General features: G+C 42.6%; 1 protein-coding gene across 1 annotated transcript in view; it reads right to left on the reverse strand.

Moving 5' to 3' along the window:
* The window catches only part of cacna1ha (calcium channel, voltage-dependent, T type, alpha 1H subunit a), a 140285-nt gene that overhangs the window by 19732 nt on the left and 96385 nt on the right, over positions 1–24168 (reverse strand). Inside the window, exons 8-22 of the mRNA XM_085351499.1 lie at positions 23883–24121; positions 22112–22644; positions 19252–19418; positions 18809–19003; positions 14256–14407; positions 12652–12837; positions 12405–12522; positions 7139–7294; positions 6614–6701; positions 6209–6483; positions 4772–5143; positions 2940–3043; positions 2259–2382; positions 387–455; positions 83–267 (exon numbers count right to left, since the gene is read on the reverse strand). Of these exons, the coding sequence (XP_085207625.1) occupies positions 83–267; positions 387–455; positions 2259–2382; positions 2940–3043; positions 4772–5143; positions 6209–6483; positions 6614–6701; positions 7139–7294; positions 12405–12522; positions 12652–12837; positions 14256–14407; positions 18809–19003; positions 19252–19418; positions 22112–22644; positions 23883–24121 (2963 nt within the window). The remainder of the gene's footprint in view (positions 1–82; positions 268–386; positions 456–2258; positions 2383–2939; positions 3044–4771; positions 5144–6208; positions 6484–6613; positions 6702–7138; positions 7295–12404; positions 12523–12651; positions 12838–14255; positions 14408–18808; positions 19004–19251; positions 19419–22111; positions 22645–23882; positions 24122–24168) is intronic.

Genomic DNA, 24168 nt, shown 5'->3' on the forward strand with positions numbered 1-24168 from the left:
GCAAATATGCAAACCACTACACTATAACCCTCCAAAAGGTGAGAAGACAGTATCCACATACAAAAGAAAATCCAACATGTACCTCAGTGGGCGAAGTGTTCGTAGCAGGCGAAGTACTCTCAGAATTCCCAGGATCTTGTTTTCACCATGATAGGCCAGATAAACCAAAATGTCGATCAGAGACACAAACACCAATACACCATCCAGAATGTTCCAACTGGACTGGAGGTAGCTCTGCTTCCCAAAGCAGAAACCAAGAGCTACAACCTGGGAATTATTAAAATACAAATTAAGCTGTACACAAGGCAGTAATCACAATAATCTAGATCCAGTAGAAAATAGAAAAAGGTTCATCTACAGAAGAAAGAAAAGGAAATGATTCTTACCTTAATGGCCATCTCTGCTAGGAAGATCACAGTGAAAATATAGTTGGACACACTCAGGAAATGTCGCTCCTAAAGAAGAGAGTGATATTATATTTCAGCCCACATACCATGTAGCACACGCCACATCACACTACAGAGTACAGAGTATCTAGCATCAGTCTAAAATGTGTCTTTTTAAAGGTTTTAAACTCTGGAGTTTTATTCTTTCAGCTCTTGTACACTTTAATAAAATGATTTTTATCATGGCCCTGGGTCTTCAACCCAACTATTGATATGCTAATGTTCGGTTTTGTTATGTTTGTAGTTCATAGTTCTTGTTTGATTTTGTTCCCTTCTGTGTCCAGTCGGTATTAGTCTCTTGGTGGGTCCTCCCCTGCGTCCCCTGTGTGTGGTCACGTCTGGTTATAAAGCTCAAGTCTCTGTCCCTCGCTCCCTGTTTTTTGTCAGTCTCGCCTCAGTGTTTGTGTTCCCTGTCTTCCTGTGTCTGGTCCGTCTTTTTCCTGTTTTATTCTCATGGTCATCTGTCCTGTATGTGTAATGTAATGTGGCTCCCCTGCCTCTTCAGTCAGACTATGTTCAGCTGTGTTCCCCAGGTGTTTCCTGCCCTGACACCCTCTTGAAATATTGTCTGTATCTCCTTCTGTCTGTTGCCATCCCTCGATGCTGTGTGCTGTTTATTTTAGTTTCTAGCTCCTTCCCAGTTTAGCTAATGTTTTTTTGTGAATCTGGCAATAAAGCTGTTTTTGAGTTCATGTTCTGCCTGAGAGCCCTGCATTCGGGTCTTATCCTTCCTTGCCTCACACAGCGGTTAGTGACAATTTTTTTCTAAGCTTTCTGCAAATAATCATCAATCAAGCACCAAAAAGCACATAATATGATATATTGTGAATAAATGTTTTGTAATTCTTTGCTTTTACTAATTTACTTTGGAAAATAGAAAATGAAGGCAAAGCTGACAAAGTTGAAAACAAATACATTATTGTAGCACCTTGATTCTTTTCTTTTTCAGCCTTTCTGTTGTAGATTTTTTTCCATTAAGCAATTTGGACTATGCTTTAGCTGCAGGATAGATGATTCTAGAATACTTTGGTATACAGAGTTCATCTTTGACTCAATGGCTTCAAGGTGGCCAGGTCTCGTGGCAGCAAAAGAAGCACAAGTCACCACCCCAACACCGTGCTTGACAGTCGCTATGGAGTGTTTTTGCTGATATGTTCTGTTTGGTTTTCACCAAACGTGGCACTGTGCATAATGGCCATACAGCTCCACTTTGGTCTTATCTGTCCAAGAGACATTGTTCCAGGATTCTTGTGGTTTGTTCAGATGGAGCTTTGCAAACCTAAACCATGCTGCCATGTTCTTTTTAGAGAAAAGAGCCTTTCTCCAGGCAACCCTTCCAAACAAGACACGCTTCTTTGGCTTTTTTCTAACTCTACCTTCATTAACTTTAACATTTGAAATGTTAACTGAGGCTTGCAGAGTCTAAGACATTGTTAATGTAATGTGTTAACTGTTAATGGACAACCTCATATCTGAGGTTGTATTTGCCTAATTTTAAGAACTGTTAAGGACCACATTATTTGCAGATATCTAAAACCTTAGAATTTAAAAAGCGTGTACTTTCTTTTTTACTATGTGAATGTAGTGAAAGACCCCAGTACCCAGACTAAAGCACAAGCTGAGTGTATGTGAAGCCCAAGCAAGAAACCTTTGTTACTACAGGTAACAATGGAAGGGATAAAAAGCATCAAAGCATCACATATAACAGAGGAAATTTTGCCTGTTTCTCTTACTTAATTAAGGATCAGTTATAAGAGATAGAAACTAAATAAAACAGTCCTGGTGTGTATTGGCTGTGCGTGTGTGTCTTACCGTGCTGTCATTTTTTATATCAGGTCTTTCCAGAGCAATGGTGATGCAGTTGAGAAAGATGAAAACTAGAACTATGTGGTCAAACAGTCTGTGAGAGATCACTTTCTGGCACCACATACGGAACCTAAAAAAACCCCCAAAAACAGTAAATTAAAAAAATAAAAAAAACACAGACAAACATACACGCAACTCTGATAAAACAATAAAATATCCATCATTTATTAAAACTGATAATCAAATAAATAATAGTGAGAATTCAGTAAAAAATACAAGAGACAGAAATAGTTAAATTAAAAAAAGAAGAACCAGAGAGGAATAGGCCAGTGAGTAAGCAGAAAAATGGATGGCAGAGGGTGACAACAGAACGGACTGAATTCTTCGTATGGATCCGTGTGTGTGTGAAACTCATGCTGGTGGGACATAAATCTGCCAGTGCAATCACACTTTGGTGACACAAGCTAATGCTGAAAATGTAAATCATTGTGTCTTAGTATAAATAGTTTGGGGTTAGGTTCGGGTTAGGATTAGTGTAAGTGTAGTAACTGTGATCCTACAGGATTAGGGTAAATCTCCAAGATATGAATGCAAGGATGAAAAGACTACTGTGTGTGTGTGTGTGTGTGTGTGTGTGTGTGTGTGTGTGTGTGTGTGTGTGTGTGTGTGTGTGTGTGTGTCTCTTACGGATTCTCTGGAGAAAACAGGTACAGCGTCCAGTCTTCATGCTCTTTGCACCATCGGGGCTTCATGTTATGGAACTCCTTCCTGGTCCAGTAGCAAAAAGAAGCCTGCAGAAAACGATGGTTGCACATCAACATCATTAACACCAACAACAAAACTACTTTCTCTGTCAATATCTCCGAACCAACTATAGGTGTCACCTTTGCATTTGGTGAAATGTTTATTACTGTTGTTACCGTCATGTCTGCTACAGTCAAAGCTAAGTGCGTCAAATCTCACCCAGTGAAAAACTCCAAATGGTTTGTCTTGCAAATCTAAAGGTTCAGTATTCTGGCAGATATACTTTTTCACATTTTTACACATATTAATATACACATCGAAGCTAACGCAACTGATAAATATTTAATTAATGCTGAGATTGTTGTAGATTAGAAGCAAGGCTACTAAAAGGACGATGCGCTCCTCTCCAAAAATAGACAGCTGCTCCACAAACTATGCATGCAATCTGTAGAATCCGAGCAATAAAAATGTTATTACTTTTTGTTCTGCGTGCACTCCTTAAACCCCGACTGAAGATCAGCTAGAACATTAAATCATGCAAAAAAATCCTTGAAGGTGGAGAAACTGCGTAAGCCCAAGAGCTTTTTATATAACTGAATGCTGCTAAATGTCATTGCCAAAACTATATATTATGTTTATCAGTTAAAAGTAAAATTGTATTATGACGACTCTAATGTGCACAACCCGTCAACAATTACACTGCAGATCCTATTAGAGAGAAGCAATGCACGGCTTTAAGCCGAGTTTCCACGGTGTTGCTGATGTTAGCCGTTCTGCACTTAAATCTATGGGGGCATAGTAAACACGTGTTTCATTGCATAAGTAAAGGGAGATAATTGGGACTATAACAGGCGGACCTCCAACTTAGCTAGGCCACAAGCTCAATAGAAAGCGTTTTGAAACTCATTAAAGTTTGTAATAAAACAAACAGAAGAAAGCTTAGGTGCGCAGCTTCTGCACTTCAGGATTCTAATTAAAAACAACCCAAAGTTAGGCCTCTCAGAAACTGCTTATTTGGCAGGCTGCCCATTATGTGAGCACGTGTGCATCTGGGCGTATCCTGCGTGTGTGCGCCTGTGACAAGAACCAACCGCTCAGCTCTCCTTGGAGTCGAAGCCCATAATCTGAGATAGACACTCACAGAGAAGAACGTGTATGTGCACACCTCAGTTGGCACAACGTGTGCACACACGCAGTGTATACCCTTCCAAGTGTGCATTGAAACACACACCCATGTATCAATACACTGTCTGTATTAAGCCTCACTTATCCACTTCGCCGGGGGAGAGGGCTTTTGTTTCTGCGGATTTCATGGCATTATGAACTCAATTTGGAGCCAATAAACCCATGAACACTGTCGCGTAAGAGGTCATCCAAAACCACCAAGGAGGGGGAAGTGGAAGGGGGCCTCTCCAGGTTTTCCACGCACAAATATATAAGTGTGCTGATTGCATGTACTCAAGTTGTTTTGTACCCACTGAGAAAACAATTAGTGCCTAAACTAATCAATTAAGGCATGACAATTAGTGTCCCTCCAGGCTTTGCAGTGTGAACACAAAATGCACACTCTAATTTATATACAAAAGTAAGCGAACGCAAAGGGCAGAAGGGGAGAACTGCAAGAAGAGAGAAGAAAATGAAATAAAATGTGTAAACAGAGTGACAGAGAGCACAGATTAGGAATTTACATAACATTTCAAAATCCATCCACGAGCATCTGTATTTAATTGTAAAAACGAGCCGCAGAGTAAACGAAACAACCAAATGCCACTTACATCATCGTCCAAATCGTCCTCTGGGGAGGAGTCTTCTTTGGGGTCGGAGTTCACGTTCGGGTTGTAGGTCACGGTCCTCCCATTGCAGTCACCATAGTCTGCTACCACAGAAGGGCAGAGAGTAGACGCCTGCAGCAGTTCCAAGGACCCCGGCTTTAGTCTGTTGTTTCCCCCTGCCTCCACTTTGCCATCCCTGGCATCCTCATCCTCTCCACCTTCCCCAGACAACAAGCTCTCCCGCTCTCCGCTGGTGTCTCGCCTTTTGAGGCTCGGTGCCCTTCCCAGGCTGTTCCAGCTGGAGCGTCGACTTCCCCATGAGCTTCCAGCGCCACGGGGAGGAAGAGGAGAACGCCGCCCGGGACTAGAGAGGCTCTGAAGAGACAGAAAATAGGGGCGAGCGTAATGTGTGGTTGTGAAAATGAATGTCGGTTACAGCAGCTTTTAAGAGGCTAACAGTTAAAACTTTTCATCATCTGCTGAGAGTAGCATCATTTCAAATTTGACAACGTTTCATATGTTCTCATACTTTTTCCCACTCTTCCACAGTAAAATTTCTGATGAGTCTCTCAAACAAGGGCTTTTATTAGCTTAATTTTCATTATGGTTCTCAACCGTTGAGACAGTAATTATCATATTGAATACTGCTTTTCCCACAATCTCTTTCAATGTTGTTAAATTAGCAAGCTGTGAACTACATTTCATAGACATAAAATTGAGACTTGACCAAATGCTTTAGTTACAAACAATTTTTTGTTCCCGCTCATGTAACACAAGACTATGATTGGCTCTCTGTGTCCAAATTATTTTCCAGTTTTGGAATACTCGCTCTCCTTGTGTCACACTGACCTCCTAATTACGTGACTTGCAGCTGTAAATGTGGTTAAGTGAGCATGCCCCCTTCAGAGACTACCTTCCCAAACCACCGCTCCCTTCTGCATATGTGTATACGCCAGTGAAAATGATATATTAATGTTAAATCAATTCAGCTAAGTCAAGCATCCCTAAAGCCTGACTAAATCATAGCTATTCTCTCACTCAGATTAGAATTCACAGAACTGGTGTTGCTAAATGTCACAAATATGACATAAGTGGATCTGATTGGTTTCTGTGAAATGAAACATTTGAAGCTTGTGATTAGTTCTAGTGTTACCTCACTGGGCTCACTAGCTCTTTAGGCCATATTTGGTACTCCATTTGAAACCACTGGGTATGCACATATGAAGCTGGTCTCATATCTTCTACCCTTTTTAAAAAAATTGTTGATGTGAGTTTTTTTATTTTGAATCAGCAATAAGGAAAATGGATTTTCAAATAAAAGAACAAGCCTCATAACATCTACTGAATCTTCAGTGAGTCCACCAGGAATAATTAACTCATGATTAACTGAAGATATTGTACTGTACATGGTATTTACATGAAGACTTTCATATAACTTACCAGAGAAGGCGGATCGTATGGCTCCACTGATGTTGAGCTTCCCCGTCGGGACTCTGGGTGACCGACCCCTGCCTCAGGAAAACCCAGTCCTACCTCACTATATTGAGGTGCTCCGTCTATGTACATGAGCTCATCCCCGAGGATGGACTCAGGTCCAAGAGAGCTCTTAGGTGTAGGCATGGGTGTGGCTGCTGTGCGCATGATTATGGGAGGAGCCATAGAGCCACGAGGGTCAATGTGACCATTACCTGTCATCATCAGTGAGAGCTTTAGCTCTGTGGAGGAGAGTTATACAGCATATTATAATGCTTCATATTGCTTTATTTCTCCTGCCGCTTTCACTACAGTTTTTACTGATCAATCAGCTGTAAAAGCAGAAAAGGAATATCATGAAAACACCACTACCTGTGTCTCTGAACTGTTCTATCTTCTCGTCCTCATCAAAGTTGTCTGATTTCTTGTCATCATCTGACTCTGACCGATTAGCGTCACCCTGTAACACATGCATACATGACAACAATGATATTTCTGTATTGGCTTCCCATTTTGTTTTGACTTTAACATCACGGGGAAATTTTTTTTCAATCAACACCCAGACCATGAGCAAATTAAATCGCTCCAAAGATACACTGGGTACACATGGTTGAATGATAAAGGACTGATAGTGACTGGGAAATTCCCCTTCCTTTTTATGTTCTTCAAAGGCTTTACTATGCTAAACTACAGGAAATTTGCAGGGAATGAAAAGGACTTTTGTCTTTTATGAACATTATGTGCACCAATATGAGTGCCTTATTACCAGCTTTGAAAATGTAAAACAAGCCTACAAGTAGCATACTGGAAAATGGTGACCGCTCATAAACCAGTACAATCCAAAAATACTGAACCCTTTATTGTATGTAGAAACCAACGAGTCCGAGTTCTTCTCACCTCAGCCTGGAAGCCTTCAACCAAGATGGCCACTAGTAAATTGAAGAGCACATAGTTGCCAAATGTCATAAGAGCAACGAAGTAGAGAGCCGCCCATGGAGAGGTAGAAGCCATGCCGTTATACAACACCACATTCCAGTCCTCCTGGGTAAGAATCTATGAAATGAATGGCACACACAGAGATTTACACACACATTAACAAGAAAGGAGAAGGAGAAATTCAGGACAGGGAAGATGTGAGGTTTAGAGATATGAAACTAAAAGTGGGGATAAGAAGTTCAAGCCTTAGATATTGGCAGAAATTAACATGAAGACATGAAATGCTCGGCTGCTTTTACTGGCGAAATACTTCATTTTCATATACTGTTTGTCTATAGGTTAACATGGGAAGTTTGTGAGTCTACATGTGTTTGCATGTCTGCAAGCTCCATCTCTGCCCTCCTACTTCACTGTGCTTGTATGTATGTGTGTGTGTATACATAAATATGTACACATAAAACATAAAAGTTATAAATTGATTGGCAGTTCAAAGCTTCAGCTCCCTCCACAGATTTTTTTTTATAGGACTGAGGTCTGGAAACTGGCTGGACCACTTCATGACCCTAATGCACTTCTTCTTTAGCCACTTGTTTCTTGCCTTGGTGGTGCTGTATGCTTTAGGACAGTACACAGACCCGTCCATTGGCTTAATGGAGTAAAGTCATCCTGCACCCTTAGCAGAAAAACAGCCACAAAGCACAATGTTCCCACCTCTGTGCTTAACTGTAGGGATGGTGTTTTCTGGGTCATACTCAGTATTTCTCTTCCTCCAAACATGGCGGGTCAAGTTGATGCCAAAGACCCTTGGTGTCATTTGAGCACAGCACTTTCTCCCAAGCTTTCTCTGAATCATTTGTTTTACTAGCCGCCTTAAGACGGGCCTGTACATGTGTCTTCTTGAGGAGGGGATCCTTGTGGGCACTGCAAGACTTCAATCCACTACTGTAGTGTGTTACCAAAGGTGCTCTTGGTGACCGTGGTCCCAACTGCCTTCAGATCATTTGGGATGTCTACCACCTTTCTCATGATCATGAGGACGATTGATGGTCATTTTATAATTCCGCCACTTCTGAATAATGGCACCAACGGTTGTCACCTTCTCATCACCTTTTTGCTAATGGTCTTGTAGCTCATTCCAGCCTTGTGCTGGTCTGCAGTCTTATTCCTGATGTCCTCTAACAACTGTGTGGCTGTGCCTCTGGTGGTGATGAGGTTGTGATGGAAGATCTACCGTTTTCTTAGCTGTGTGTTCTGTCATTTCTCTAGTTTAAGTTTGTTTTGAGTTTTTTTTCAGTTTTGTTATATTTTGAGTATTAAATTAAAGCCTTTTTTGAGTTCACGTCTGTCTCCGGAGTCTGCACCTTGGGTCCTATTCCTGCCTGCACACAGCCACACCTAACAGAAGATCGTGACCAGAACATGGACCCAGCAGACTCTGTGTGGTATCAGCGACCCGCAGTTTCTGCCTTCCTCAAGGAGATCGTGAGGGAGGAAGCTGAGCATGCCCAGGAGCTCCAGTCACCCTTCTATGGGTCACGTTTGGCTTTGGGAGGGCCCCGCAGCCTCCAAATGGCTACGGCCGAGCCAGCGTCTATGCCTCGGGCGATCAGGTTGAACACGTGCTCCTTCTCTCCAGTCGCTACACCTCCGCCTTCACCCCTGGAATACCAGTCCGACAAGAGAGTTAAGCGGCGGAGGAAGAAAGATTATGTGACGCCGGACGGTAGACTCACTCCGCTGCAGTCCTTCGCTCTGTTTTTGGGTCTGCCACGTTCTGAGCTTCACAAACTCTCTGCTTCCTCATCGCAGCCCGGTCCTTTGGAGGATTCGCAGCCCAGTTCGCCACCTCCCACTTCCCGGAGGAGGCGACGCTCACACCGTCACCACTCTTTTTCTGCGGAGCAACTCCCGGTGGTGAGTTGTGATTGCTGTCGTTCCTCGGAGCTGGAAACTAACAATCATATGAACACTGCTAAGACTGAGACTATTAAGACTGTTAGACGTGGTGGTGGTAGGAAGTTAAAAAACGTTTTAGAAGAGTCTGTGTTTGCTGAGCCTGCTCCTTTGCACCATTGTGTTCCTGCTCCCAGGGCAGCTCAGGCCCAGCATTCCCCTGCACCTGTTTCAGTGCTTCAGGTGAGGGAGGCTGAGGTCCAGCTGGTCCCTGCTCAGGTGTCTAGGCTGGCTGAGCCTCTGCCTGTCGCTGCACCCGTACCAGCTCCTCGGGTGGGGACTGCAGCTGCCCAGCCGTTGACTGTGCTTGTCCCGGCTCCCAGGGTGAGGATGACCGGGAACCAGTTAGCTCCTGCACCCGTACCTTCTCCTCGGGTGGGAGTGGCTGGTGTCCGGCAGGTACTTGCACCTGTTCTGTCCTCGCTGGAGGCTCAGGTGAGCCCGTCCAGCAGTTTTCTGTAGGATCCGTAGGCTCAGACAACCTAGTCCAACCATCTGCTAATCCACCACCTCACCCGCCATTACTGCCATCGTTACAACAGTCAATACAACTTAAACTTCTCTCCATAGCTCAGACATTAGCTCACCTATCGGCTCAGTCACCTGCTCAGTTACCGCCTCAGTTGTTTGCTCAGTCTCCTGTCTCCGCTGGAGGGTCCGAGGAACCGCTTCAGCCTCCTCTTCCTGCTGGAGGGTCCGAGGGGCCCTTTCAGCCACCTGTCTTTGCTGGGGGGTCCGAGGGGCCCGTTCAGCCACCTGTCTTCGCTGGGGGGTCCGAGGGGCCCGTTCAGCCACCTGTCTCCGCTGGAGGGTCCGAGGGGGCCGTTCAGCCACCACCGGCTCCACCGCCTGGTCCGGCCTCCGAGTCTGCAGCTTCGCCTGGTCCGGCCTCAGCCTCTGCAGCTTCGCCTGGTCCGGCTTCAGCCTCAGCCTGTGCTACGCCTGGTCCGGATTCAGCCTCAGCCTGTGCTACGCCTGGTCCGGATTCAGCCTCAGCCTGTGTTACGCCTGGTCCGGATTCAGCCTCAGCCTCTGCAGCTCCGCCTGGTCCGGCCTCAGCCTCTGCAGCTCCGCCTGGTCCGGCCTCGGCCTCTGCAGCTCCGCCTGGTCCAGTCTCCGAGTGTTCAGCTTTGTCTGCTCCTGAGGTCTCCAATCTGTCTGTTCCTGCACGTCCTGCCCGGCCTGCACGTCCTGTCCGGCCTGCTCGTCCTACACGTTCTGTCCGGCCGATGACTGGACGTCGTTGCCGTCATGGACAGCCCTCTGAACTACGCCGCCGTCGTGGACGGCCCCCTGAAGTACTCCGCCACCAGTGCCTCCCGCCCGGCCGGCCTCCTGACCTGCTCGGTCGCCGTCGGTGCCTCCCGCCCGGCCGGCCTCCTGACCTGTTTTCTGGACTCTTGGACCATCAGCCTCCGGGCCGCCCCCCTGACCTACCCGGGTTTGGACTGTTGTGCCGTCAGCCTCCGGGCCGGCCCCCTGAACTTTTTTGAGACTATTGCCTGGGCCTCTGCGCCTTTCGTGAGCTCTTTTGTTTGTTTGCTTTTGGACTTTGCCTGGGCCTTGGTGCTGTTGTTTTGGACTTTGTTTCTGTGTTTTGTTCTGTTGCTTTCCGGGCTCCAGTGTTTGCACTTTTTTTTTTCGTTTTATTGTTTCTGGCTCCTTGTTTGGTTTGTTTCGAGCCCTCCATCCTGTTTCCCCCGCCGCCCACCCTGGTTGGGTTGTTTTTGTTTTTTTGATTTTGATGTTTTGGTTTGGGCTGTCTGGAAGCCAGCCCTTAAGGGGGGGGGTACTGTTAGGATGCCTGGGTCGTCGACCCAGGGTTTTTGAGTTTATGATATTATTTATACTTTCTAGTTTTTGGTTTCTTTGAGTTCTGTCTTATGGCTTATGTCTCTGTCTTCTTTAGTTGCTCTGTCTCCCTTATCACCTGCATCCCCTTGTCTAGTCCGCGTCTATGTGTATCCTAAGTTCCTATATCCCCGTGTTCAGTCAATGTTTGTGTCTGCCCTGTTCCCACGTCTCTGTTCCCTTTGTTATAGTGCCTGCCCGTGAGTCTGTGTTATGTTTCCTGTTTTACTTTGAAAGTCCATGTCTGATGTTAATGTGTCTGGTTTTGCTTCCCCTTGTCTCGTTAGGCCTGATTTGCCCCAGCTGTGTTTCCCTCCTGTTACCCATTCCCTGATTGCTCCCTCTGTGTATTTAAGCCGTGTGTTTCTTAGTGTCTGTGTCGCGATCTACCGTTTTCTTAGCTGTGTGTTCTGTCATTTCTCCAGTTTAAGTTTGTTTTGAGTTTTTTCAGTTATGTTATATTTTTGAGTACCTAATTAAAGCCTTTTTGAGTTCACGTCCGTCTCCGGAGTCTGCACCTTGGGTCCTATTCCTGCCTGCACAAAGCCACACCTAACAGAAACTGATTCTGTGGACAGGTGTGCTTTATAGTCATGATGAGCTGAGGTCAGTAGTATCTGTAATTGACTGACTGTAATCTGTGGGTTGGGTTTGGGATCAAATACATATATTTAACTAAATGAGGGGAAAATTTATTTATAATTTTTTACATAATTTATTTTCTGGATTTTTGGAGCTTGTTCGTTTCTTTCTGAGTAAACTTACAAAGGGATCAAAGAATTATTCCCCCCACTGTATGTGCTATGCATACATTTGTGTGTACTGTAGCTACTCCAGAAAACTACTGCAACCGTATGACAGTCAGTTCAGGGCAAAATGCTTCTTCAGCACTAAAGTGAGACAGTGCTCTGCATTATGTGTTCTACAGCATTGGACCAAGAGAAGACGCTTGGCAGAAATATGCAATATATACACACACACGCGTGCGCGCGAACACACTCTAGACTGACTTTGACATTTGATTTAGACATTTAGAATAGTGTGTCAGACTCCATGCCACCAATAACATGTGAGGACATGTGCAGTAATTTTTATTTATTTCAGTTCTTTGTAAGATGGAGGCTTCAGTTCACCACCTTATCTGTAATTTCATCAGAACCCTCCCTAAGCAATTTATATAGGCCATGTGGTTATTCCTATATATCTGTCTCTTTCTGTTTTTCCCTGAAGCAGAGGCGGCGCGGACAGGTTATTATAATGGATGCCTACAGTATATGTATATTATAGCTGTAGATACAGGTAAGCTCGTATTTTGTTATCGTCATGCACAGTTTGGACAATGTGACATAAAAATAGGAAAGCAAAAGCCAACTTATAGATAATTCAAACTTATAGTGTTGCACAGTGTAAGTCAGAAACTAACCTGGAACACAGTGACAATGGCCCAGAGCAGACTGTCAAAGTTCTTTCGGTCAGGGATGGTGTCTCCATTCTCTGTGCGAAAACTAAATTTACACCCAAAAAGATGCATGCCCAGTATACTGCAGAGAAAAAGGAAATGCAGACATATTCATTTGGATGTTTGCATTAATACTCATCAATATTCCATCACTAGAAAGTAGCCTGAAGAGAGACAGGTGGGAAAAATTTTAAATCTGTTTAGCCCCTACCTAAAAGTGAAGATGAAAAGCATGAGAAGCATGCAGAAGGTGGCCACATTGTCCATTGTCTTCATCAGCACTACGAGTTGTCTCCTCAGAGCGGGTAGGAAGCGAACCAGCTTCAGAACTCGTAGCAGACGAAACGTTCGCAGGACTGACAGCCCACCGTCTGCTTGGCCAATTATCTCCCACACACTGAGAACAACCCACAACAAAGTATTAAAATACTGGACAACTTCAGTAAATTTGTTTGTGAAAAAACACATAAACAAAGCAAAACAAGAGGACAAACCTCCACCAAGGCTGCTCACTTTCCAGGCAGTACTAAAGGTGGCCAGATCGATCCAAATATCCATAGTATCAATACCAATGGTGGTACTGATATCAGGTCGATATTAACAACATAGGATTGATAGTTTATGTCTATTCCCCAAATTGATGATTCATCTCATAAATCATGACACACTGCTCTCACCTACAAAAGCTGCCTTTTTAAGTTCAAAATATCGGTAACAGTATAGGTATTGGCACTACTGACCCTGTATTTACTTTGTATTGGATCAATACCAAAATTTGCAGTATCGCATAGCATGAGTGTTTACTTTTAACCAAATATATTATCTTTTTATATATTTATTGTATTTTATTTGTTCTTTTTAAAGTTACTTTAAAAATGATATATTTTTTCAAAAATATATATACATTTACACTTATTCAGGAACATTGCTCATGTATTTAAACAGTTATAACCTGTTACTGTAATGTACATAACAAACTCATAATAAAATAATGAGACATTTAGAATCTCCATATATAGTTAATAATATATAGTTACATCATTAACTATAAATAGAGCTATAAGACTTATTTATTATTATTATTATTATTAGTTATTATCACTTTGACATTCAAATCAATCTATTGACCTTGAAGGAGAGGTCAAAGGTGAAATGTGACATATTTTATTTCATTTTATTCTAATATGTTATTTTCTATATGTTAAACTAAATACCTTATCTATAAGAATTATATCAATTTTCAACCACTAAATCATTATGTTTACTTTGAAGTTTTAAGCCAAATTTGAATCGACTGTTAATATGATTCCACTCTACAACCCTACAAAGTTTTATTGAAATTCATCTAAAAGTTGTTGAGCTAACATGTTTGCAGGCACAATGATGACACGCATGCACACACTACCAAAAACACGACATCCTTGGCAGAGGTAATTACATGTGTGTTTTAAAGTGGCTCACCAGTAGTAACAGGATTATCTGTAGTGATTAGAAAGCTAATTCTATTTCAAAAGCAAAAGTAACCGAACATCACAGTTTGAAAGGCCCAAAGCTAAATGAGAGCCACACTGCAAACCTCAACTGACAGAGTAAGGAGTCTGCTGAGGCAGCAAGTGACGTGTGTTCCCTTATGACTGTGACAATCTTACCAACAGAAGAGATGCTACAGCACTGAACCTGACAACTGAAACCTCAAGTTGGTGAGAAATTAGACACACGCTCTACCTCCAACTGTTACTTGTCTGCTACTGATTGCTTTGGTCTCTCTGCACTTTCTTCTCTACGTGGAGACAAAACAGCACGGATAAATACTACCTGATGATAACAATGATGCTGTCAAAGATGTTGTATGGGTTCCTGATGTATCCAAACAAGCCGAAAGCCAGCAGCATGAAACCCATCTCCAGGACAAACATGCTGGTGAAAACGATGTTGCTGATCTCTAACACATCAGTCAGTTCCTCGGGCTGGATGGAGCAAAAGAAAGAGAATGCAAAAGAAAAGAAGAGGGGGGAGGAGGGCATGGGAGATAAAGCAGGAAGGAAAACAAAAGAATGAAGAAGCAAGATAGTTAGTAAGTCCACTGTATTACCTCCAAGCCTTTGTGCCATGAGCTGAGACATTATCAGTCAACATCAGAGCTGCAGCCAGGCCCTATCAATCAATATAGGGCCAACACCAATCTATAACTGCTAATCTACTTCACTTACCACATTACACTCAGTGATCCAGCAAAGATTTAACCGAGGCCCTCTTGTAAAACGTCAAATCTTGTATTAAAAATTCTGCATTTTTGCGCTCCAGTAAATTTTCTGGTGCCACATCCTGAGTTCATACACTGCGTCTCATCAGGACAAACTAACTAAAGCATTGCAAGTCTGTTGTTTGTCTGCGAGTCTGCTGGAAAACCATAGTTACATTATTACAAATCCATTGTAATAGCGCGTATGTGAATGTGGACTTTCAACATTGCACCTCAGTCTCACATCATTCTCCTGCACGAACATTAAATGCTCTTAAAAAATAGCCCTTCAACCACCAGCCTTTTTATTACATTTCGTTTTACTTGCTAAGTATCAAGAGTCTTTGCTAACAAGCATTGTGCAGTCCCAAAATTCACACGTAATGAATATTTATGATCCCCACATGACTGAAACCATAAATTCTCTCTACTCTCCCTCACAGTTTGTGAAACTCTTTAGCTTGTGATAGATTTTAGTTCTCATGCCACAGAAGGAAGACTTATTAACACCACTTGTGACTCTCTGCATATGTGGGAGTCAACAAGCAGTAGACCCAAACCCCCAGGCCCATAACAGATAGACCATATTTATGAGTATCACTGACAACGCTAATATACATACACTATATTGCCAAAAGTATTCGCTCATCTGCCTTCACATGCATAGGAAATTTAGTGATATCCCATTCTTAATCCACAGAGTTTAATATGATGTCAGCTCACATGTTGCAGCTTATGAGCTTCAGCTCTTCTAGAAAGGCTGTGTGTTTACAAGAATTTTTGACAATTCTTCCAAAAGTGGACTTGTGAGATCAGACATTGATAAGGCCTGGCTTGCAGTCTCCTCTAATTCATCCTAAAAGCGTTCTATCAGGTTGAGATCAGGACTCTGTGCAGGCCAGTCAACTTCCTCCACACCAAACTCACTCATCCATGTCCTCATGGACCTTGGTTTCTGCACTGCTGTTCACAAGAAGTTGGGAGCATGAAATTGTCCAAAAAGTTCTTGGTATGCTGAAGAATTTAGAGTTTCTTTCACTGGATCTAAGGGGCTGAGCCCAACTACTGGCAAACAACCCCACACAACTTTACACTTGGCACAATGCAGTCAGACATGTACCGTTACCCTGGCAACTGTCAAACCCCGACTCGTCTGTCAGATTGCCAGATGGAGAAGTGTGATTCATCAATTAAGGAGCACATCTCCACTTCTCTAGAGTCCACTGGCGGCGTGCTTCCAACGCTTTGCATTGTGTTTGGTGATGTAAGACTTGGATGCAGCTGCTCAGCCATGTAAACCCATCCCATAAAGCTCTTGACACACTGTTCTTGAGCTCATCTGAACGCCACATGAAGTTTAGCGGTATGTAGCAAGTGATTGGTACACCTGAATTTGTTGATGTGGATGGGTGAGTGAATACTTTTGGCAACATAGTGTACTTCTTTGCTGACCTTAACAACTGCCGAAAAATGTATGTATGGTACATCTCTGTCAATATCATGCGTACCCACTGATAGTACTTGTGTTATACAGTGCTAGATTGACAGTAGTTTAAATGCTTGCTGCTAAAGCTGTTATAATTGTAAGCCCATTATCAATATGAATTGCGTTTAGTAATGTGGAGTAAGAACAGGGTTGTGTAACAAATTAACAAATTATACAGCATTTTTGCTGATGAGCTTGTGAGTTAACGCGGACTTTCAGGGAGTTTAAAAACAACACCAGCATGGGGGGGAGGGAGGGAGGCACAGTAGTAATGTCAAGGGACTCAAATATAACTGCTGGTGTCTTGTGTTGTGAGAGAAAGAATACAAGTTGTTGTTTTTTTTCAAAGACAAAACATCCCACGAAAAGCCTAAAATAAATTCAATAAAACTTCAAAAGAGCTGTCAGGAAGCGTTTGTCTTGGGCAAATATAGTACTAGACACATGTATTATTGTTTAACACTGGACTTAATGGCATTTTCAGTACCTCAGTGGCCCTCCGTCTTTACACTGGAGAAGTGAAAAAGAATTTTGCAGATGATTCTTATTCAGTCTGTGTACCACTTAACAGCATGTTGAAAAAGGACAGCACACTATGTCTGACATGGTAGAATAAAATAAATGAAAACAACTCCAGGGTATAGAGCTGTGGGTGCCGCTACAGCTAACCTGGTTGAGTGGGATCCCTGCACGCCCAAGGCTACACAACAGGGCCTGGGTTTGAGTTCACGCCACAGCAAAAGCTACATATGCTACTCCTTTCACCTTCAAAGAAAAGCATTTTTAAGTTGTTGGGCAAATGAAAAACAAAACTGGACTGGAAAAGCTGAAAAAAGCACTTTTCTGCATATTAATAATGACAGTGAAGGTGCCTTTGAGTCGTCAGCCTCATGAAACAATCGACTCTGTATTGCTGCGATCATTTGAAACTGAGAGGTTTAACAATTATAACAAGCTCTTAAGCGTATATCAGTTTGTTTTATGGTCCCCATCGAGCACTCTGGACTATTGCTTTAGATGCCGTTTTCTACTTCCACCCTTACATTTGACCAACGCGGTGATCAATCAAAATGAAATACTCTCAGTACCCACAAGGAGGCATTTCGAGTGTAGAATTTTGAACACAGCTCTGCATATGACCTTGCCCTTAGGAACAAGAGGACAAAAAGCAAAACAGAGACTTGCATACCTCACACCGTACAAAGCAGTGTACAGAAAAAAACATTGATTATCGTAATACCAGCCCTGTAAAAATCTAAGCCTAATCATGTGGACTCAGTTACGCAGTGTACCTTAACATCTATTATGTATTTAATTTTACACGGTGAACCCGTGAATGTTAATCAGGGACAGGATTAATACAACTGTAACATACATGAACGTTATGCACATAAAAAAATCTTTCACATGTGAACCAAAGTAACCAGAAACCTGTTATTTCTTATGAGAATTAAGTAGGTACGTTTAAAATTGCACAAATTGCATTTGTTGTTGTCAAACCACCTTTGATTAAGTAACAAGAGACACAGTTTTTATGTTGCAATCAAGGCCCGCTAATTTGTAATTTAATTTGTAATGAAATTTGTGAGGTTAAAGATCAGCTCAGCACCTCATCTGATGGGTGCCACGCTCCATGTGTGAAAACTATGCGCACGTCAGTTTACACATCGATTTTACGTTCGGCCTATTTCTAAAATGAAATCTAAATGCAGCCAAAACAAGCATTGATCGCCTCCCTTGTTCTCTTTTCCTCTCTCTTTGTGTCTCTACACACATACAAAGTCTGCACTATGCCTCCCACATTTATACACCTCTCCGCGCGCACGCAGCTACACTCATAGTCTCAAAAAGTTGGCGAGGTGTAACATATGTGGGATGATGACTACTGAAGGGAGGAGGAACTCGTATTTAACACTTCGCTTCATGTGTATGTGTGTGCTTGAGTGTGTGTATGTGTGTGTCATTGCCCTAAAAAGGCCATGGTTCTTCTAGTCGCTCCTTATGTTTATGCCACTAAGATAGAAACACACTCACATGTGCGCACACACGCACACACATCCCCCTGGAGAGGGAGACATGGAGACACAGAGAGAGAGGAAAGAAGGGAATGGTCTTTGTTCATGCACCAGAATCTCTTCTTTGAATTTGTAGCCATTTCCAGACCTGCTGGGAAGTGAAACAGCTCCTATGTGTAAATGTGAAATATCATTACATAAATGTGTCCGTGTGACACCGGAGAAGGGAAAGAGCAATGGTATTATTTAATGTAAAACTTTCCAGATGTTGGCCACATAGGATAAAGTCGAAACTGTGAGTCTGGAGTGTGTGACAGTGCCTGGACGTGTAATTTATGTGTGAGAAAGAGGAAACAAGTGGGTGCTACTCCTTCCACCCCCCTCCTTCCCTTTATTTCCTTCAGCCCCTCAGCCCTCTTCACTCTGCCTCCATCTCTAACTCTCGTTTCCTCTCATTCAGACTCCCAGACTGAACGAGCCATAAAAAGGCATTTGTTTAAACACACTTGCTACCCGTTTTCACTAAACTCCTGTCACCAGTAGTCCTCTTAGCTTTAAACCACTGATTTGTGTCATATTCCCAGAAAAGCAAAATCCGCCCGACACCCTATCCCCTGTGTCTTACCTGCTCGTGGTACTCTATTCCCATGCTGAGAGTATTCACAAGAATAGCGATCATGATCCCGCGGTTGAAGTATTTACTTTCCACAATCCTCTTTAGTTTTTCCCTGAGGTCCCTCCAGGCACGAACCACTCCATTTTCGTATTCAACAACCCCACGGCGTCTGCTCCGACCCCTCACTCCTCTCACATCGGCCCCCTGGATACAAGATTTTGGATACAATAAGTCAAAACACCAACAAGGACGTCTTGTGCTTTTTAATTACTGTAGTTTTAGGCGCTATGCAAAATAATCCACAAATACAACACTGTGTTAGGTTTGAAGACTAAAAGATTGTATTTATTTATTTATATACCATGCTCATCATCATTATATGTCTAATCAACACTTGTGAATTAATCATCAAGGTTTAAAATCATCATTAGTCCACAACCATCCATTCTGACCTGAGGGAAGTCGTGTAGTCCATCTGCCTCTCCCTTGCCTCCCTCTAGGTCTCCCAGTTCCAGCTCCAAGGTCTCCAGGCTGCTGGCACACAAAGGGCAGCTAAGTAGCTCCAAGAGAAGAGGGCTGGGTACCATACCCGCCAGCTGGTAGAGCAGCCGCTGGCGACCTGAAAGGAAGAACGGGTGATGATGGTCAGACATTGCTGAAGGAGTTTCTATAACTGTCCTATGTGTTTATCTTTAATGAGCAAACATGTTTTGGTTTGGTAATTTTTTTTTACAAATTATATTAAATTAATATCGACTTCCCAGTATATTGGTATTGATATTTATAACAGCAATTAATTGAACATTTTTAAAGTTTAAAAAAAAGGCCACAAGAGAAACACCCTTCAAGCACGATATGAATGCTGCCATTGTACAGTCTGTCCACCAGAGGGCGCTCAGCTCCCCAGTTTACAACATGTTTTGAACACCGCAAACAAACAGCTAATCCAAGTTTAGTCTTATCGAGTGTAAGTGCGTAAATAAGAACAACACACATTTTTTAATGAAATCTTTTTATATTTGTGTGTCTGAAAGAAAAGAAAATATTGGCCAATATATCAGCTTTTTAATACCACCAAGTATCAGCATCAGTCCTATTTCGGTCCGACTCTAACATTATATATTCTATATCCTGCTGTAAATCAAGTAAATCAATGTAAATAAATCAAGTTTTTAAATGTAAATATAAAAATAAACTTTCTTAAAATTACATATTTGAAGCAGGGATCATCTGTAAGTAGGTATGGTGATATTATTAGACAACTTAAGAAATCAATGAAAGTTAGGCTCTAATTTGCATCTTTACTACTAAAGCACATCATATATTTCGACATTAGCTTTGATTTACGTTTGATCCAAGTGTATTCTTTATCAAAACTATAAATAATAGAAAAGATAAAAGATCTGAAGTCCCCATTAGCAAAGTAGGACCAACTCTATGTAGTATAAAGCACCGGGAATCATTGGCGAGTCCTTTACTGCAAAGCACTTGCTGGTGCTTGTTAAGCTTACTGTTGTAAAAGTGGAACAGTTGGAGGGGAGTAAAAATGAGTGCTTCTACATGTTTATGTGGTCGACTTTTTTATAAGGACAACATAAAGAGACAAAGAGACAAACCTTGTGGTATAACGACCCAGCTCGAAGACATTAACATAAGTGAAATTTTGCATTTTGTGCTGAAGGGCCGTCCTTTTCAGCACGCGGCCAGCACACATTAAGTTTCCGCAGTGAGTACTGCAAGCTCGCCCACAGTTTGAGATCTCGGCTGCCTCGTCTCACCTTCTGTTCTCTGACTGGAGCCTTTTAAAATCAGTACAGAGGAACTGCAGAGCAAAGCACAGCTGAAAACTAACACAGGCAAAGCTTGACTTCTGAAAACGTCAGCTCTTCAAAAGCAGCTTTAACAGCACATAAAGTTGTTTACAACACTGTCTATACCCCGAGCTATTAAAAAAGGTTTGTGTGTGCTCTCATTGTATTTTATTGTCATTTATAATCTTAAACACTTCTCCAGTTCTTGACATACTCACAAATTACCTTTGCAAATTCCATCAGGGTACAAAACCCTTGTCCGGGGAAAATTTTGTTTAAACTGATCCCATCGTATAAGGTTATTCAATAAGGCTACAATTACAGTGAAATCAGAGGGCTACAGAGCTGAAAATATTCCCAAGAACATGGTCCTCCAAAAGTGAAGAGGAACCAAAAACATGATTCACACTCTAAAGCCATACCTTATAAGGTTTAGCAGATAGTGAGTTACCTAACAGTGCTGAAAGCAAACAGAACACATCCCCCTTCAAATGAGTAAATATGTGATCTTTACTACAGAGTACAATTTAGGGTGATATTTTTTTAAGCATTGCACTCACTCTCCAAAAGGATTCAGGCTGCTTAACATCAGTTTCTCGTGCTTACTGTTAGTCTCACCCTTTAATGACACAACAGAAATGTCTTTCATACCATTTCTGCGCAGCTCCTGTCTTTCTGCTCTCTGTTATTTTCTCGGTATCCCCGAATCCAGCCCTCCTTTATGTGTCCTCCCCCAGCTCTCTTCTCTTTCTTTTTATTGCTCTAATTTATTTTTCTCTTGGCGGCCTTCTTTCAGCTTCTCAATGCGGGCCTTAAATCTTTCATACTTTATGAATACATTAATAAACTCCATATTTTCTTCCTTCCTCAGCCACTTGTTTTCAGAATACCATAACACACCTGCATTCCTGTTTACATTCCTTAACACTCCATACTTTTCCTCCTTTAACTGTTCCCCCCACACACTGTGTTGATTCAGTCAGTCCTGCCCCTTTATCCACTTCTCTGCGCTGATGACTTTAACACTTGAGACATGGATTTCCTGTCAGGGCTCTAAGTGCTTCTTGAGACTCATGCACACACACACCGCAGAAGCAGCCACGGGCTATTTCAGGTCAAGCTTGGGATGAGGACGCAGGGTAAAAGAAAGAGCACTGAATGAAAGTGAGTGTGATGACAAAACTATAATGGAGCCCGAGGGAATTCTAAAGCGTCGCAAAGAGAATGTGAAGGAGACTTAAAGGACGGTGGAAGACAAATAGCGAAAGAAAAGCTTTATTTTTTCACCTTTTATCTTTGTAAGATATTTGGTTGTGGTTTAAACACTCTGAAAGTGGCAGCTTCCTTTAGCTGACTCACCTCTGATCTTTCTGACCAGAAAAACAATGGTGAGCAGTAAAGTGTGGTATTCCCATAGACGCAGATTCAACATCCATATTTTTCTGGATTCTACAATTTTGAGATCCACCCATGTGTCTGTGTGCAGTGATTGTTTTCTTACTGTGCTGTCCCATGAGCTGGTAAAGCTTGGTCAGTGTCTCGGCGTGCTCAGAAGCCGGGTGGTTCGGCGGATGCTCCAGACAAGAACCGCACTGCTTTGAGTGAGGGGGTGGCGTCTTGCTGCTATAGCTGCACACAAAAGACGGCAGAATGGTGGGATAGTTCATCCCCCCGTTCAGTCGCCCGAGTAATGAGCCCACGCGCTGGGTGACAGTGGTCGAGTTATCGTTGTTTCCATTTGCACTTCCCCTCCGAACGGTAAGCGACTTCATCTCCAGTTCCTCCCCGACTTTGATGTGTCCTTCTCTGTCCACGTGCTCTGTGGTTGCCACGCTGACGGTGTGCTGCCCGCCATTGCTGAGACGACAGTGCTGATGCTGATGGTGTTGTAAAAGGTTATGGATTGGCCTCAACCACAATGCGTTACCTGGGCCTGACCCTCCGCAGCCCCTGCTGGAACCGTGGCCATGCCCATTACCTCCACCATTACTGCCTCCACTGCTGCCATTAGGATTCACCTTTTTACGACGTTTACTGTTCAGAAAAAAAGAGACATGAATAATAATTAAGGGTGGCTAGTAATAAATAGTAATATTTATTCAAGATAGATTTTTGTTTATTTGTGTTTGCATCAGAATGCATTTCTAATATATTTCTGGCAGGCACAATGTAATTCTGTGAGGTGCACGGTTGGCAAATCCCGCAAAATGATTGCAAATTAACAACAAAACATAAAAGGGATGTAGAGAATTAATATATTGGGTAGTGGAAAAATAACACTGGTTGTTTTAATTATTTATTTATTTATTGCCAGGGGAGAGTTGTTGAGTGAAGATCTTATCGTGTTTTTTGCTAATTTACTGATCTCAACTTCTGAAAGCAATTAACTAGATAACGAAAATTAAAAGTGTGTACTAATAGAGCCATATTAGGTGAGCCTGTCACATAGCCTGGCAAGTCGTTAGGGAACAATGAATTTCATGACCATTTGGCAAGTGGTTAGTGGCAGTAGGTGAGAAATCAAGTGCAAAAGCCTCAGTCACATGGGCCTAGATGCCACTGAGTGACCAACTGGCCAACATAGGGTGGATAAAATAGGTACTCCCTAAACATTTGGCAAATGGTTGCTGGAGGTCACTGGGAGTTGTTATGTGGAACTGGTCTCAAGAGTTATATGGTGATCCACCAAAAGATTCCTTGTTACTGTTTTGGTTGCAAGGAGATATCCAGCATTGTGCAGTAGTAGTAGTGAAATGGATAAAAGTGTTACACAATTCAGAAATGGAGACTTTTCATGAAAGTGAAAGCTGGGTTGCAGTGCACTTTTACCACAGCTCAGATAGTAGGTATTGAGTGCTTACAGACAAGTCAGTCTTCCGTGCGAACTACGGGCGACCGCAGGAACCTCATTTTTCCATAGGTTGCCATGAGGTCTCAGACCAGTCTGGGGTGCTAATAGTGCAACTTAACCTAAAAAAGCACCATGTGATGGTTTCTCTTTTTTTTGCATTGTGTTGGATTAGAGATTCTTTTCATCTTACCAAAGTTACTTGGCATTTTTAAGGTTGATGTTGAGGGCTTTAGAACAAATTGTCCATTACATTTACCAATACATTTTTGAGCTATCATCTCCACCCTAAGTAACAAAGTCCAAGTTGCTGTTTTTTTGCTAACATCACCACACAACACATTTATTGCTACGTCATTAGACATTTCTAGACATATTCTACAGAATTAAAAACAAAAAACAAAAAAAACAACCTGTAACGTACCTGTGCCAGCCAGAGTATATCCTCTGGAGCCTGCGTGTAAACTTGCGGTAAAGATGGCTAATGTAGCGTAGCATCTCTTCATAGCACGAGCCCGGCTCGCTGTAACTGGCAAGTGTGGAGTCGTTTGACATGTAACGAGCACGCTGCTCCCGCATCAGTGCATTCTCCCTTTGCTTTGTCTCGGAGAATTGGGTGGCAATGACCACGAGGCACAAGTTGATCATGAAGAAAGAGCCCACCTGTTTGAAAAGGGAAAGGTAAAGAAAGTGCAAACCACAACAACAAC

Source organism: Diplotaxodon limnothrissa, linkage group LG4 (genome assembly GCF_057381915.1).
Source record: "Diplotaxodon limnothrissa isolate DT_005_m linkage group LG4, D_limnothrissa_male_GT1.1, whole genome shotgun sequence".
Lineage (NCBI taxonomy): Eukaryota > Metazoa > Chordata > Actinopteri > Cichliformes > Cichlidae > Diplotaxodon > Diplotaxodon limnothrissa.